The sequence below is a fragment of the Bombina bombina genome, chromosome 7, assembly GCF_027579735.1.
Source record: "Bombina bombina isolate aBomBom1 chromosome 7, aBomBom1.pri, whole genome shotgun sequence".
In the NCBI taxonomy this organism is placed as follows: Eukaryota; Metazoa; Chordata; class Amphibia; order Anura; family Bombinatoridae; genus Bombina; species Bombina bombina.
In genome coordinates, this window is record NC_069505.1 from 306,037,408 (window position 1) to 306,050,938 (window position 13,531).

Consider the following 13,531-nt stretch of genomic DNA (forward strand, 5'->3'; position numbering starts at 1 on the left):
ACGGTTGGCAAGTAGCCATCCGGACAAGATCCGCATACCAAAACCTGTGAGGCCATGCTGGAGCCACCAGCAGAACAGATGAACGCTCCTTTAGAATCTTGGAAATCACTCTTGGAAGAAGAACTAGAGGCGGAAAGATATAAGCAGGATGATGCTTCCAAGGAAGTGACAATGCATCCACTGCTTCCGCCTGAGGATCCCTGGATCTGGACAGATACCTGGGAAGCTTCTTGTTTATATGAGAAGCCATCAGATCTATTTCTGGAAGTCCCCACATTTGAACAATCTGAAGAAATACCTCTGGGTGAAGAGAACACTCGCCCGGATGTAACGTCTGGCGACTGAGATAATCCGCTTCCCAATTGTCTATACCTGGGATATGAACCGCAGAAATTAGACAGGAGCTGGATTCCGCCCATACAAGTATTCGAGATACTTCTTTCATAGCCAGAGGACTGTGAGTCCCTCCTTGATGATTGACATATGCCACGATTGTGACATTGTCCGTCTGAAAACAAATGAATGACTCTCTCTTTAGAAGAGGCCACGACTGAAGACCTCTGAAAATCGCACGGAATTCCAAAATGTTGATTGGTAATCTTGCCTCCTGAGATTCCCAAACCCCTTGTGCTGTCAGAGACCCCCATACAGCTCCCCAACCTATCAGACTTGCATCTGTTGAGATCACAGTCCAGGTCGGAAGAACAAAAGAAGCCCCCTGAACTAAACGATGGTGGTCTGTCCACCACGTCAGAGAGTGTCGTACAATCGGTTTTAAAGATATTAATTGCGATATCTTTGTATAATCCCTGCACCACTGGTTCAGCATACAGAGCTGAAGAGGTCGCATGTGAATACAAGCAAAGGGGATCGCATCCGATGCAGCAGTCATAAGACTTAGAATTTCCATGCATAAGGCTACCGAAGGGAATGATTGAGACTGAAGGTTTCGACAAGCTGAAACCAATTTCAGACGTCTTTTGTCCGTCAGCGACAGAGTCATCACTGAATCTATCTGGAAACCTAAAAAGGTTACCCTTGTCTGAGGAATCAACGAACTCTTTGGTAAATTGATCCTCCAACCATGTTCTCGAAGAAACGATACAAACTGATTTGTGGGTGTGGTGAGGGGTGCATTTATAGGCATTTTGAGGTTTGGGAAACTTTGCCCCTCCTGGTAGGAATGTATATCCCATACGTCACTAGCTCATGGACTCTTGCTAATTACATGAAAGAAAAGCATTTTAAGAGATAGGTTTGTTGTTTGTTTTCACCTTTGAAGCCTTTGTTGAGTTTTCCAAAGAGGATCACTAATTCTGTGACCACAGAAGAGTTAGCAGAGAAGCTGAGCACAAAACAAACTATATGTTGGATTTAGGGTTATGGTCAGTATATCCTGGGGTTTATGACAAACAGAAGTTAAACACAGGCCAACTGGGAATATAATCTCTATAAAATAACCACACTATGGTTTTGCTACAAAGTAACTGTGATTGCATCACAAGTGCATTTAAAGGGGTGACCTGTGCAAGTCACTTTCAAAGGTTCACTATAACATGACACCTCGGTGAGAGACTTATGGTTTGCATAGGAAGAGAGTCAGATTTAGCAGTATAATAAATTGTAGATCCATTTCCAACTTATTTATTTAGTTTTAGGTTTATTTATGGTTGATGTTGAAGAACGAAACTTGACTTTGCTACACTACAGGATATAGGGACAAAGTTCACGACCATCAAAATAAATTTGTCTTTTTGTTTCCAGTCACAAACACATGAGATTGTAGAGGCCCATCTTCCTTTGCCTTGGGTCAGGTCACTTGTCTGTAAAACGAGATCAGCTCATCCAAGCTTTTTCCATCTAGGTTACTGTCTGTAGTTTGACTTGGCTGTTCCACCACACTTGGGTTCTGCCTCTGTCCCCAATGTGAAGAGTTGGATGGTCCTGGTTGGTTCTGCATTCTCTTCTTTAAGCCTTTAGACCTCTTCTTTCTACGTTTAGACCTCTTCTTTTTAGAGGCATAAACAGACGGTGGTGCAAACTCAGGGTCTCTTTCGTCGCTGATGTCTGTACAAGGCTTGAACAAGCTCCCATATGTGAATTCTGTAAACAAAAACAAAGAGCAGGCAATCAGAGTGGTTTCACTATACTGTGTTAAATTCACAAACTATGAAGGGATGGCTGGTATAGATTTGAAACTTAACTCCTCACCATTTCCCCAATGACTCACAAGCTACATTGGGGAGGTGACACCTCATGCAGACTCAGCCCCTGATGATCCAAATCTCATCATATAATTCCTATGCTGTAAAGGCATCCGCTTTGCAAATCAAAAGTGCATGTGAAATGTTCTAAAAGTGATTGAATATTAATTTATTCCGTGGGCTTAAAGTGAATGTAAATTTCCATGAATCTCTTCCCAGTTTTTAAAAATACTATTAAAAACAGGGGCACTTTCATTCATGAAAGTTTACATTGCAGCATATTTTTGAAATACTTACCTTTATCTTCACCAAAGCCAGATCGGCGATCCCCCGCCCGCTTCTTCCTGCTGTACTTACACAGCAATGATGAAACCGGCTTCCACGAATCACGGCGTGGCCTCATGGGATGGACGCTCTGGAGGGGAAGCCATGATTGGAGGAAGCTGGTTTCGCCATTAGTGACTTAAGGACAGAGGAACTGCGGGTGAGGGATCGGCAATCCGGCTTTACTGAAGAAAAAAACATAATTTATGCTAACCTGATAAATTCCTTTCTTCTGTAGTGTGATCAGTCCACGGGTCATCATTACTTCTGGGATATTACTCCTCCCCAACAGGAAGTGCAAGAGGATTCACCCAGCAGAGCTGCATATAGCTCCTCCCCTCTACGTCACTCCCAGTCATTCGACCAAGGACCAACGAGAAAGGAGAAGCCAAGGGTGTAGTGGTGACTGGAGTATAACTTAAAAAATATTTACCTGCCTTAAAAACAGGGCGGGCCGTGGACTGATCACACTACAGAAGAAAGGAATTTATCAGGTAAGCATAAATTATGTTTTCTTCTGTTAAGTGTGATCAGTCCACGGGTCATCATTACTTCTGGGATACCAATACCAAAGCAAAAGTACACGGATGACGGGAGGGATAGGCAGGCTCTTTATACAGAAGGAACCAGGAATGAAGCGAAGACCAAGTTGCAGCCTTGCAAATCTGCTCAACAGAGGCCTCATTCTTGAAGGCCCAAGTGGAAGCCACAGCTCTAGTAGAATGAGCTGTAATTCTTTCAGGAGGCTGCTGTCCAGCAGTCTCATAAGCTAAACGAATTATGCTACGAAGCCAAAAAGAAAGAGAGGTAGCAGAAGCCTTTTGACCTCTCCTCTGACCAGAGTAAACGACAAACAGAGAAGACGTTTGTCGAAATTCCTTAGTTGCCTGTAAGTAAAATTTTAGAGCACGGACTACGTCCAGGTTGTGCAGTAGACGTTCCTTCTTCGAAGAAGGATTTGGGCACAAAGAAGGAACAACAATCTCTTGATTGATATTCCTGTTAGTGACTACCTTAGGTAAGAACCCAGGTTTAGTATGCAGAACTACCTTATCCGAATGAAAAATCAAATAAGGAGAATCACAATGTAAGGCTGATAATTCAGAGACTCTTCGAGCCGAGGAAATAGCCATTAAAAATAGAACTTTCCAAGATAACAACTTTATATCAATGGAATGAAGGGGTTCAAACGGAACGCCCTGTAAAACATTAAGAACAAGGTTTAAACTCCATGGTGGAGCAACAGTTTTAAACACAGGCTTAATCCTGGCCAAAGCCTGACAAAAAGCCTGGACGTCAGGAACTTCTGACAGACGTTTGTGTAACAGAATGGACAGAGCTGAGATCTGTCCCTTTAAAGAACTAGCAGATAAACCCTTTTCTAAACCTTCTTGTAGAAAAGACAATATCCTAGGAATCCTAATCTTACTCCAAGAGTAACCTTTGGATTCACACCAATATAGGTATTTACGCCATATCTTATGGTAAATCCTTCTGGTAACAGGCTTCCTAGCCTGTATTAAGGTATCAATAACTGACTCAGAAAACCCACGTCTTGATAAAATCAAGCGTTCAATTTCCAAGCAGTCAGCTTCAGAGAAGTTAGATTTTGATGTTTGAAAGGACCCTGTATCAGAAGGTCCTGTTTCAGAGGTAGAGACCAAGGTGGACAGGATGACATGTCCACTAGGTCTGCATACCAAGTCCTGCGTGGCCATGCAGGTGCTATTAGAATCACTGATGCTCTCTCCTGTTTGATTCTGGCAATCAATCGAGGAAGCATCGGGAAGGGTGGAAACACGTAAGCCATCCTGAAATCCCAAGGTGCTGTCAGGGCATCTATCAGGACTGCTCCTGGATCCCTGGATCTGGACCCGTAACGAGGAAGCTTGGCGTTCTGACGAGACGCCATGAGATCTATCTCTGGTTTGCCCCAACGTCGAAGTATTTGAGCAAAGACCTCCGGATGAAGTTCCCACTCCCCCGGATGAAAAGTCTGACGACTTAAGAAATCCGCCTCCCAGTTCTCCACTCCCGGGATGTGGATTGCTGACAGGTGGCAAGAGTGAGTCTCTGCCCAGCGAATTATCTTTGATACTTCCATCATTGCTAGGGAGCTTCTTGTCCCTCCCTGATGGTTGATGTAAGCTACAGTCGTGATGTTGTCCGACTGAAACCTGATGAACCCCCGAGTTGTCAACTGGGGCCAAGCCAGGAGTGCATTGAGAACTGCTCTCAATTCCAGAATGTTTATAGGCAGGAGACTCTCCTCCTGACTCCATTGTCCCTGAGCCTTCAGAGAATTCCAGACGGCACCCCAACCTAGAAGGCTGGCGTCTGTTGTTACAATTGTCCAGTCTGGTCTGCTGAATGGCATCCCCCTGGACAGATGTGGCCGAGAAAGCCACCATAGAAGAGAATTTCTGGTCTCTTGATCCAGATTCAGAGAAGGGGACAAGTCTGAGTAATCCCCATTCCACTGACTTAGCATGCACAGTTGCAGTGGTCTGAGGTGTAAGCGTGCAAAGGGTACTATGGCCATTGCCGCTACCATTAAGCCGATTACCTCCATGCATTGAGCCACTGACGGGTGTTGAATGGAATGAAGGGTGCGGCAAGCACTTTGAAGTCTTGTTAGCCTGTCCTCTGTCAGGTAAATCTTCATTTCTACAGAATCTATAAGAGTCCCCAGGAAGGGAACTCTTGTGAGTGGAACGAGTGAACTTTTCTTTTCGTTCACCTTCCATCCATGTGACCTTAGAAATGCCAGTACTAACTCTGTATGAAACTTGGCAGTTTGAAAGCTTGAAGCTTGTATCAGAATGTCGTCTAGGTATGGAGCTACCGAGATTCCCCGCGGTCTTAGTACCGCCAGAAGAGCACCCAGAACCTTTGTGAAGATTCTTGGAGCTGTAGCCAATCCGAATGGAAGAGCCACAAACTGGTAATGCCTGTCTAGGAAGGCAAACCTTAGGTACCGGTAATGATCTTTGTGAATCGGTATGTGAAGGTAAGCATCTTTTAAATCTACAGTGGTCATGTACTGACCCTCTTGGATCATAGGTAAAATTGTCCGAATAGTCTCCATCTTGAACGATGGAACTCTTAGGAATTTGTTTAGGATCTTTAAGTCCAGGATTGGTCTGAAAGTTCCCTCTTTTTTGGGAACCACAAACAGATTTGAGTAAAACCCTTGTCCCTGTTCCGACCGTGGAACTGGATGGATTACTCCCATTAACAAGAGCTCTTGTACGCAGCGTAGAAACGCCTCTTTCTTTGTCTGGATTGTTGACAACCTTGACAGATGAAATCTCTCTCTTGGAGGAGAGTATTTGAAGTCCAGAAGGTATCCCTGAGATATTATCTCTAGCGCCCAGGGATCCTGGACATCTCTTGCCCAAGCCTGGGCGAAGAGAGAAAGTCTGCCCCCCACTAGATCCGATCCCGGATCGGGGGCCCTCAATTCATGCTGTTTTAGGGGCAGCAGCAGGTTTCCTGGCCTGCTTGCCCTTGTTCCAAGACTGGTTAGGTCTCCAGTTTTGTCTGTAGCGAGCAACAGATCCTTCTTGCTTTGGGGCAGAGGAAGTTGATGCTGCTCCTGCTTTGAAATTCCGAAAGGAACGAAAATTAGACTGTTTGGCCTTAGGTTTGGCCCTGTCTTGAGGCAGGGCGTGGCCTTTACCTCCTGTAATGTCAGCGATAATTTCTTTCAAACCAGGCCCAAATAAGGACTGCCCTTTAAAAGCTATATTAAGCAATTTAGACTTAGAAGTAACATCAGCTGACCAGGATTTTAGCCACAGCGCCCTGCGTGCCTGAATGGCGAATCCTGAATTCTTAGCCGTAAGTTTAGTTAAATGTACTACGGCCTCCGAAATGAATGAATTAGCTAGTTTAAGGACTCTAAGCCTGTCCGTAATGTCGTCCAGAGTAGCTGAACTAATGTTCTCTTCCAGAGACTCAATCCAGAATGGCGCTGCAGCCGTGACCGGCGCAATGCATGCAAGGGGTTGCAATATAAAACCTTGTTGAACAAACATTTTCTTAAGGTAACCCTCTAATTTTTTATCCATTGGATCTGAAAAAGCACAGCTATCCTCTACCGGGATAGTGGTACGCTTAGCTAAAGTAGAAACTGCTCCCTCCACCTTAGGGACCGTTTGCCACAAGTCCCGTGTGGTGGCGTCTATTGGAAACATTTTTCTAAATATCGGAGGGGGTGAGAACGGCACACCGGGTCTATCCCACTCCTTAGTAACAATTTCAGTAAGTCTCTTAGGTATAGGAAAAACATCAGTACTCGCCGGTACCGCAAAATATTTATCCAACCTCACATTTTCTCTGGTATTGCAACTGTGTTACAATCATTCAGAGCCGCTAACACCTCCCCTAGTAATACACGGAGGTTTTCCAGCTTAAATTTAAAATTTGAAATATCTGAATCCAGTCTGTTTGGATCAGAACCGTCACCCACAGAATGAAGTTCTCCGTCCTCATGTTCTGCCACCTGTGACGCAGTGTCTGACATGGCCCTAATATTATCAGCGCACTCTGTTCTCACCCCAGAGTGATCACGCTTGCCTCTTAGTTCTGGTAATTTAGCCAAAACTTCAGTCATAACAGTGGCCATATCTTGTAAAGTTATCTGTAATGGCCGCCCAGCTGTACTGGGCGCCACCATATCGCGCACCTCCCGAGCGGGAGATGCAGGTACTGACACGTGAGGCGAGTTAGTCGGCATAACTCTCCCCTCGTTGTTTGGTGAAATTTGTTCAATTTGTACAGATTGACTTTTATTTAAAGTAGCATCAATACAGTTAGTACATAAATTTCTATTGGGCTCCACTTTGGCATTGCAACAAATGACACAGGTATCTTCCTCTGAATCAGACATGTTTAACACACTAGCAAATAAACTTGCAACTTGGAATACAATTCTATTAGAATATTATTAAAAACGTACTGTGCCTTTAAGAAGCACAGAAGATTTATGACAGTTGAAAATTAATAAATTGAAACAGTTATAGCCTCAATCCTTGTAAACAACACAACTTTAGCAAAGGTTTGATCCCATTAGCAAGAGACAACTAATTCTGAAAGCAGAAAAAAAATTACAGAATAAACGTTTTTTATCTCAGTCAACTATAATCTCACAGCTCTGCTGAGAGAAATTACCTCCCTCAAAACAAGTTTTGAAGACCCCTGAGCTCTGTAGAGATGAACCGGATCATGCAGGAAATACAATGAGCTGCTGACTGAAATTTCTGATGCGTAGCAAAAGCGCCAAAAAACGGCCCCTCCCCCTCACACAAGCAGTGAGAGAGAACAGAAACTGTCAGAAAAAAGATCAAGCAACTGCCAAGTGGAAAAATAGTGCCCAAACATTTATTCACTCAGTACCTCAGCAAATGAAAACGATTTTACATTCCAGCAAAAACGTTAAACATAATTTCTTAGTTATTAAAAAGTTTTATGTATTTCTTACAGTGTAATTCCAGTGAAGTACCATTCCCCAGAATACTGAATTGTAAAGTATACATACATGACATTATATCGGTATGGCAGGATTTTCTCATCAATTCCATTGTCAGAAAATAAAAGCTGCTACATACCTCTATTCAGATTCATCTGCCCGCTGTCCCCTGATCTGAAGTTTACCTCTCCTCAGATGGCCGAGAAACAGCAATATGATCTTAACTACTCCGGCTAAAATCATAGTAAAACTCTGGTAGATTCTTCTTCAAACTCTGCCAGAGAGGTAATAACACACTCCGGTGCTATTTTAAAATAACAAACTTTTGATTGAAGATATAAAACTAAGTATAATCACCATAGTCCTCTCACACATCCTATCTAGTCGTTGGGTGCAAGAGAATGACTGGGAGTGACGTAGAGGGGAGGAGCTATATGCAGCTCTGCTGGGTGAATCCTCTTGCACTTCCTGTTGGGGAGGAGTAATATCCCAGAAGTAATGATGACCCGTGGACTGATCACACTTAACAGAAGAAAAAAACATAATTTATGTAAGAACTTACCTGATAAATTCATTTCTTTCATATTAGCAAGAGTCCATGAGCTAGTGACGTATGGGATATACATTCCTACCAGGAGGGGCAAAGTTTCCCAAACCTCAAAATGCCTATAAATACACCCCTCCCCACACCCACAAATCAGTTTAACGATTTAATAATTAGCAAGAGTCCATGAGCTAGTGACGTATGGGATAATGAATACCCAAGATGTGGATCTTCCACGCAAGAGTCACTAGAGAGGGAGGGATAAAATAAAGACAGCCAATTCCGCTGAAAAATAATCCACACCTCAAAACAAAGTTTAAATCTTATAATGAAAAAAACTGAAATTATAAGCAGAAGAATCAAACTGAAACAGCTGCCTGAAGTACTTTTCTACCAAAAACTGCTTCAGAAGAAGAAAACACATCAAAATGGTAGAATTTAATAAAAGTATGCAAAGACCAAGTTGCTGCTTTGCAAATCTGATCAACCGAAGATTCATTCCTAAATGCCCAGGAAGTAGAGACTGACCTAGTCGAATGAGCTGTAATCCTTTGAGGCGGAGTTCTACCCGACTCGACATAAGCATGATGAATCAAAGGCTTTAACCAAGATGCCAAAGAAATGGCAGAAGCCTTCTGACCTTTCCTAGAACCAGAAAAGATAACAAATAGACTAGTCTTACGGAAATCATTAGTAGCTTCAACATAATATTTCAAAGCTCTAACTACATCCAAAGAATGCAATGATCTTTCCTTAGAGTTCTTAGGATTAGGACACAAAGAAGGAACCACAATTTCTCTACTAATGTTGTTAGAATTCACAACCTTAGGTAAAAATTTAAATGAAGTTCGCAACACCGCCTTATCCTGATGAAAAAACAGAATTTATGTTTACCTGATAAATATCTTTCTTCAACGGTGTGTCCGGTCCACTGCGTCATCCTTACTTGTGGGAATATTCTCTTCCCCAACAGGAAATGGCAAAGAGAGCACAGCAAAAGCTGCCCATATAGCCCCCCTCTGGCTCCGCCCCCCAGTCATTCGACCGACGGTTAGGAGAAAAAGGAGAAACTATAGGGTGCCGTGGTGACTGTAGTGTATAAAGAAAGAAATTCATCAAACCTGATTAAAAACCAGGGCGGGCCGTGGACCGGACACACCGTTGGAGAAAGAAATTTATCAGGTAAACATAAATTCTGTTTTCTCCAACATTGGTGTGTCCGGTCCACGGCGTCATCCTTACTTGTGGGAACCAATACCAAAGCTTTAGGATACGGATGAAGGGAGGGAGCAAATCAGGTTACCTAAACGGAAGGCACCACGGCTTGCAAAACCTTTCTCCCAAAAATAGCCTCCGAAGAAGCATAAGTATCGAATTTGTAAAATTTGGCAAAAGTATGCAGAGAAGACCAAGTCGCTGCCTTACAGATCTGATCAACAGAAGCCTTGTTCTTGAAAGCCCAAGTGGAAGCCACAGCTCTAGTAGAATGAGCTGTAATTCGTTCAGGAGGCTCCCGTCCGGCAGTCTCATAAGCCAATCGGATTATGCTTTTCAGCCAAAAAGAAAGAGGTAGCAGTAGCTTTCTGCCCTCTCCTCTTACCAGAATAAACAACAAACAAGGATGAAGTCTGTCTGAAATCCTTTGTTGCTTCTAAGTAGAACTTTAACGCACGGACCGCATCTAGATTGTGTAACAAGCGTTCCTTCTTTGAAACTGGATTCGGACACAGAGAAGGAAGAACAATTTCCTGGTTGATATTCCTGTTAGAAACGACCTTTGGAAGAAAACCAGGCTTGGTACGTAAAACTACCTTATCTGTATGGAATACAAGATAGGGAGAAGTACATTGCAAAGCAGATAATTCAGAAACTCTTCTAGCAGAAGAAATAGCAACCAAAAACAGAACTTTCCAAGATAGTAACTTAATATCTAAGGAATGCATGGGTTCAAACAGAACCCCCTGAAGAACTGAAATAACTAAATTTAGACTCCAAGGAGGAGTTATGGGTCTGTAAACAGGCTTGATTCTAACTAATGCCTGTACTAACACTTGTACATCTGGCACTGCTGCCAGACGTTTGTGTAGCAAAACAGACAGAGCAGATATCTGTCCTTTTAAAGAACTAGCTGACAAACCTTTATGCAGACCTTCTTGGAGAAAGGAAAGTATCCTAGGGATTTTAATTCTACTCCAAGGGAACCCCTTGGATTCGCACCAACAGATATATTTTTGCCATATCTTATGGTAAATCTTCCTAGTTACAGGTTTTCTGGCTTGAACCAGAGTATCTATGACTGAATCTGAAATCCCACGCTTAGATAGAATCAAGCGTTCAATTTCCAAGCAGTCAGTTGGAGAGAGACTAGATTTGGATGTTCGAACGGACCTTGTACCAGAAGATCCTGTCTCAAAGGTAGCTTCCATGGTGGAGCCGATGACATATTCACCAGGTCTGCATACCAAGTCCTGCGTGGCCACGCAGGAGCTATCAGAATCACTGAGGCCGTCTCCTGTTTGATCCTGGCTACAAGCCTGGGAAGGAGAGGAAACGGTGGAAACACATAAGCTAGGTTGAACGACCAAGGCGCCACTAATGCGTCCAACAGTGTCGCCTTGGGGTCCCTGGATCTGAATCCGTATTGAGGAACCTTGGCGTTCTGGCGAGACGCCATCAGGTCCATATCTGGAATGCTCCATAGTTGGATTAACTGGGCAAAAACCTCCGGGTGGAGTTCCCACTCCCCCGGATGAAAAGTCTGGCGACTCAGATAATCCGCCTCCCAGTTGTCCACACCTGGGATGTGAATTGCAGATAGGTGGCAGGAGTGATCCTCCGCCCATTTGATGATCTTGGATACCTCTCTCATCGCTAAGGAACTCCTTGTTCCCCCCTGATGATTGATGTACGCTACAGTCGTCATGTTGTCCGACTGAAACCTTATGAATTTGGCCGTTGCTAGGAGAGGCCACGCCAGGAGCGCATTGAATATCGCTCTCAGTTCTAAAATGTTTATCGCGAGAAGAGACTCTTCTCAAGACCATAGACCTTGAGCTTTCAGAGATTCCCAGACCGCACCCCAGCCTAAGAGACTGGCGTCGGTCGTGACAATGACCCATTCTGGTCTGCGGAAACTCATTCCCTGAGACAGGTGATCGTGAGACAACCACCAGCGGAGAGAATCCCTGGTTACCTGGTCTACTTGAATCTGCGGAGACAAGTCTGCATAGTCCCCATTCCACTGTTTGAGCATGCACAGTTGTAATGGTCTTTAATGAATTCGAGCAAAAGGAACTATGTCCATTGCTGCAACCATCAATCCTACTACTTCCATGCACTGAGCTATGGAAGGCTGAGGAATAGAGTGAAGAACTTGACAAGCGTTTAGAAGCTTTAACTTTCTGACCTCTGTCAGGAAGATCTTCATTTCTAAAGAATCTATGATTGTTCCCAAAAAGGGAACTCTTGTTGACGGGGACAGGGAACTCTTTTCTATGTTCACCTTCCACCCGTGAGACCTGAGAAAGGCTAGAACGATGTCTGTATGAGCCTTTGCTTTGGAAAGAGAAGCTTGGATTAGAATGTCGTCTAGATAAGGTGCTACAGCAATGCCCCTCGGTCTTAGAACCGCTAGAAGGGACCCTAGCACCTTCATGAAAATTCTGGGAGCAGTGGCTAGACCGAATGGAAGAGCCACGAACTGGTAATGTTTGTCCAAAAAGGCGAACCTCAGGAACTGATGATGATCTTTGTGGATAGGAATATGCAGGTACGCATCCTTTAAGTCCACGGTAGTCATATATTGACCTTCCTGGATTGTTGGTAAGATTGTCCGAATGGTTTCCATTTTGAATGATAGAACTCTGAGGAATTTGTTTGTTGATTTTTAGATCCAGGATTGGCCTGAAAGTTCCCTCTTTTTTGGGAACTATGAACAGATTAGAGTAAAAACCCCGACCTTGTTCCACTGTTGGAACTGGGTTTATCACTCCCATTTTTAATAGGTCTCCTACGCAATGCAAGAATGCCTGCCTCTTTATCTGGTCTGAAGATAAGCGAGACATGTGGAACCTTCCCCTTGGAGGGAGTTCCTTGAACTCTAGAAGATACCCCTGAGAGACTATTTCTAGCGCCCAGGGATCCGGAACGTCTCTTGCCCAAGCCTGAGCGAAGAGAGAAAGTCTGCCCCCCACGAGATCTGGTCCCGGATCGGGGGCTACCCCTTCATGCTGTGTTGGTAGCAGCAGCAGGCTTCTTGGCCTGTTTACCCTTATTCCAGCCCTGCCATGGTTTCCATGCTGGTTTAGGCTGGGAGGAGTTGCCTTCTTGTCTGGAGGCCGCAGAGTTAGGATTCGGTCCGTTCCTGAAATTGCGAAAGGAACGAAAATTGGATTTGTTCTTAGCCTTGAAAGGCCTATCTTGTGGAAGGGCATGTCCCTTTCCACCGGTAATGTCCGAAATAATCTTTCAATTCCGGCCCGAAAAGGGTCTTACCCTTGAAAGGAATATTAACCAATTTATTCTTGGACGACACGTCCGCCGACCAGGATTTTAGCCAGAGCGCTCTGCGCGCCACTATTGCGAAACCTGAATTTTTCGCCGCTAATTTAGCCAATTGGAAAGCGGCATCCAAAATAAAGGAATTAGCCAATTTTAGTGCGTGAATTCTGTCCATGACTTCATCATATGGAGTCTCTTTTTGGAGCGATTTTTCTAGGTCCTCGAACCAAAAATACGCTGCCGAGTTGACAGGAATAATGCACAAGATTGGTTGAAGAAGGAAACCTTGATGAACAAATATCTTCTTTAACAATCCTTCCAATTTTTTATCCATAGGATCTTTAAAAGCGCAACTGTCCTCAACAGGAATAGTTGTGCGCTTAGCTAATGTTGACACTGCCCCCTCCACCTTAGGAACCGTTTGCCATGCGTCCTTTCTGGGGTCAACCATGGGGAACATTTTCTTGAATATAGGAGGCGGAACAA

The 13,531-nt window shown here is 44.0% G+C and overlaps 1 protein-coding gene across 1 annotated transcript in view; it reads right to left on the reverse strand.

Annotated features, from left to right (window-relative positions):
* Positions 1–1,628: 1,628 nt before the first annotated feature.
* Positions 1,629–13,531, reverse strand: part of CCDC174 (coiled-coil domain containing 174) — a 78,680-nt gene continuing 66,777 nt past the window's right edge. The window contains exon 11 of the mRNA XM_053720916.1: positions 1,629–2,103. Within this exon, the coding sequence (XP_053576891.1) occupies positions 1,811–2,103 (293 nt within the window). The 3' untranslated portion in view covers positions 1,629–1,810. The remainder of the gene's footprint in view (positions 2,104–13,531) is intronic.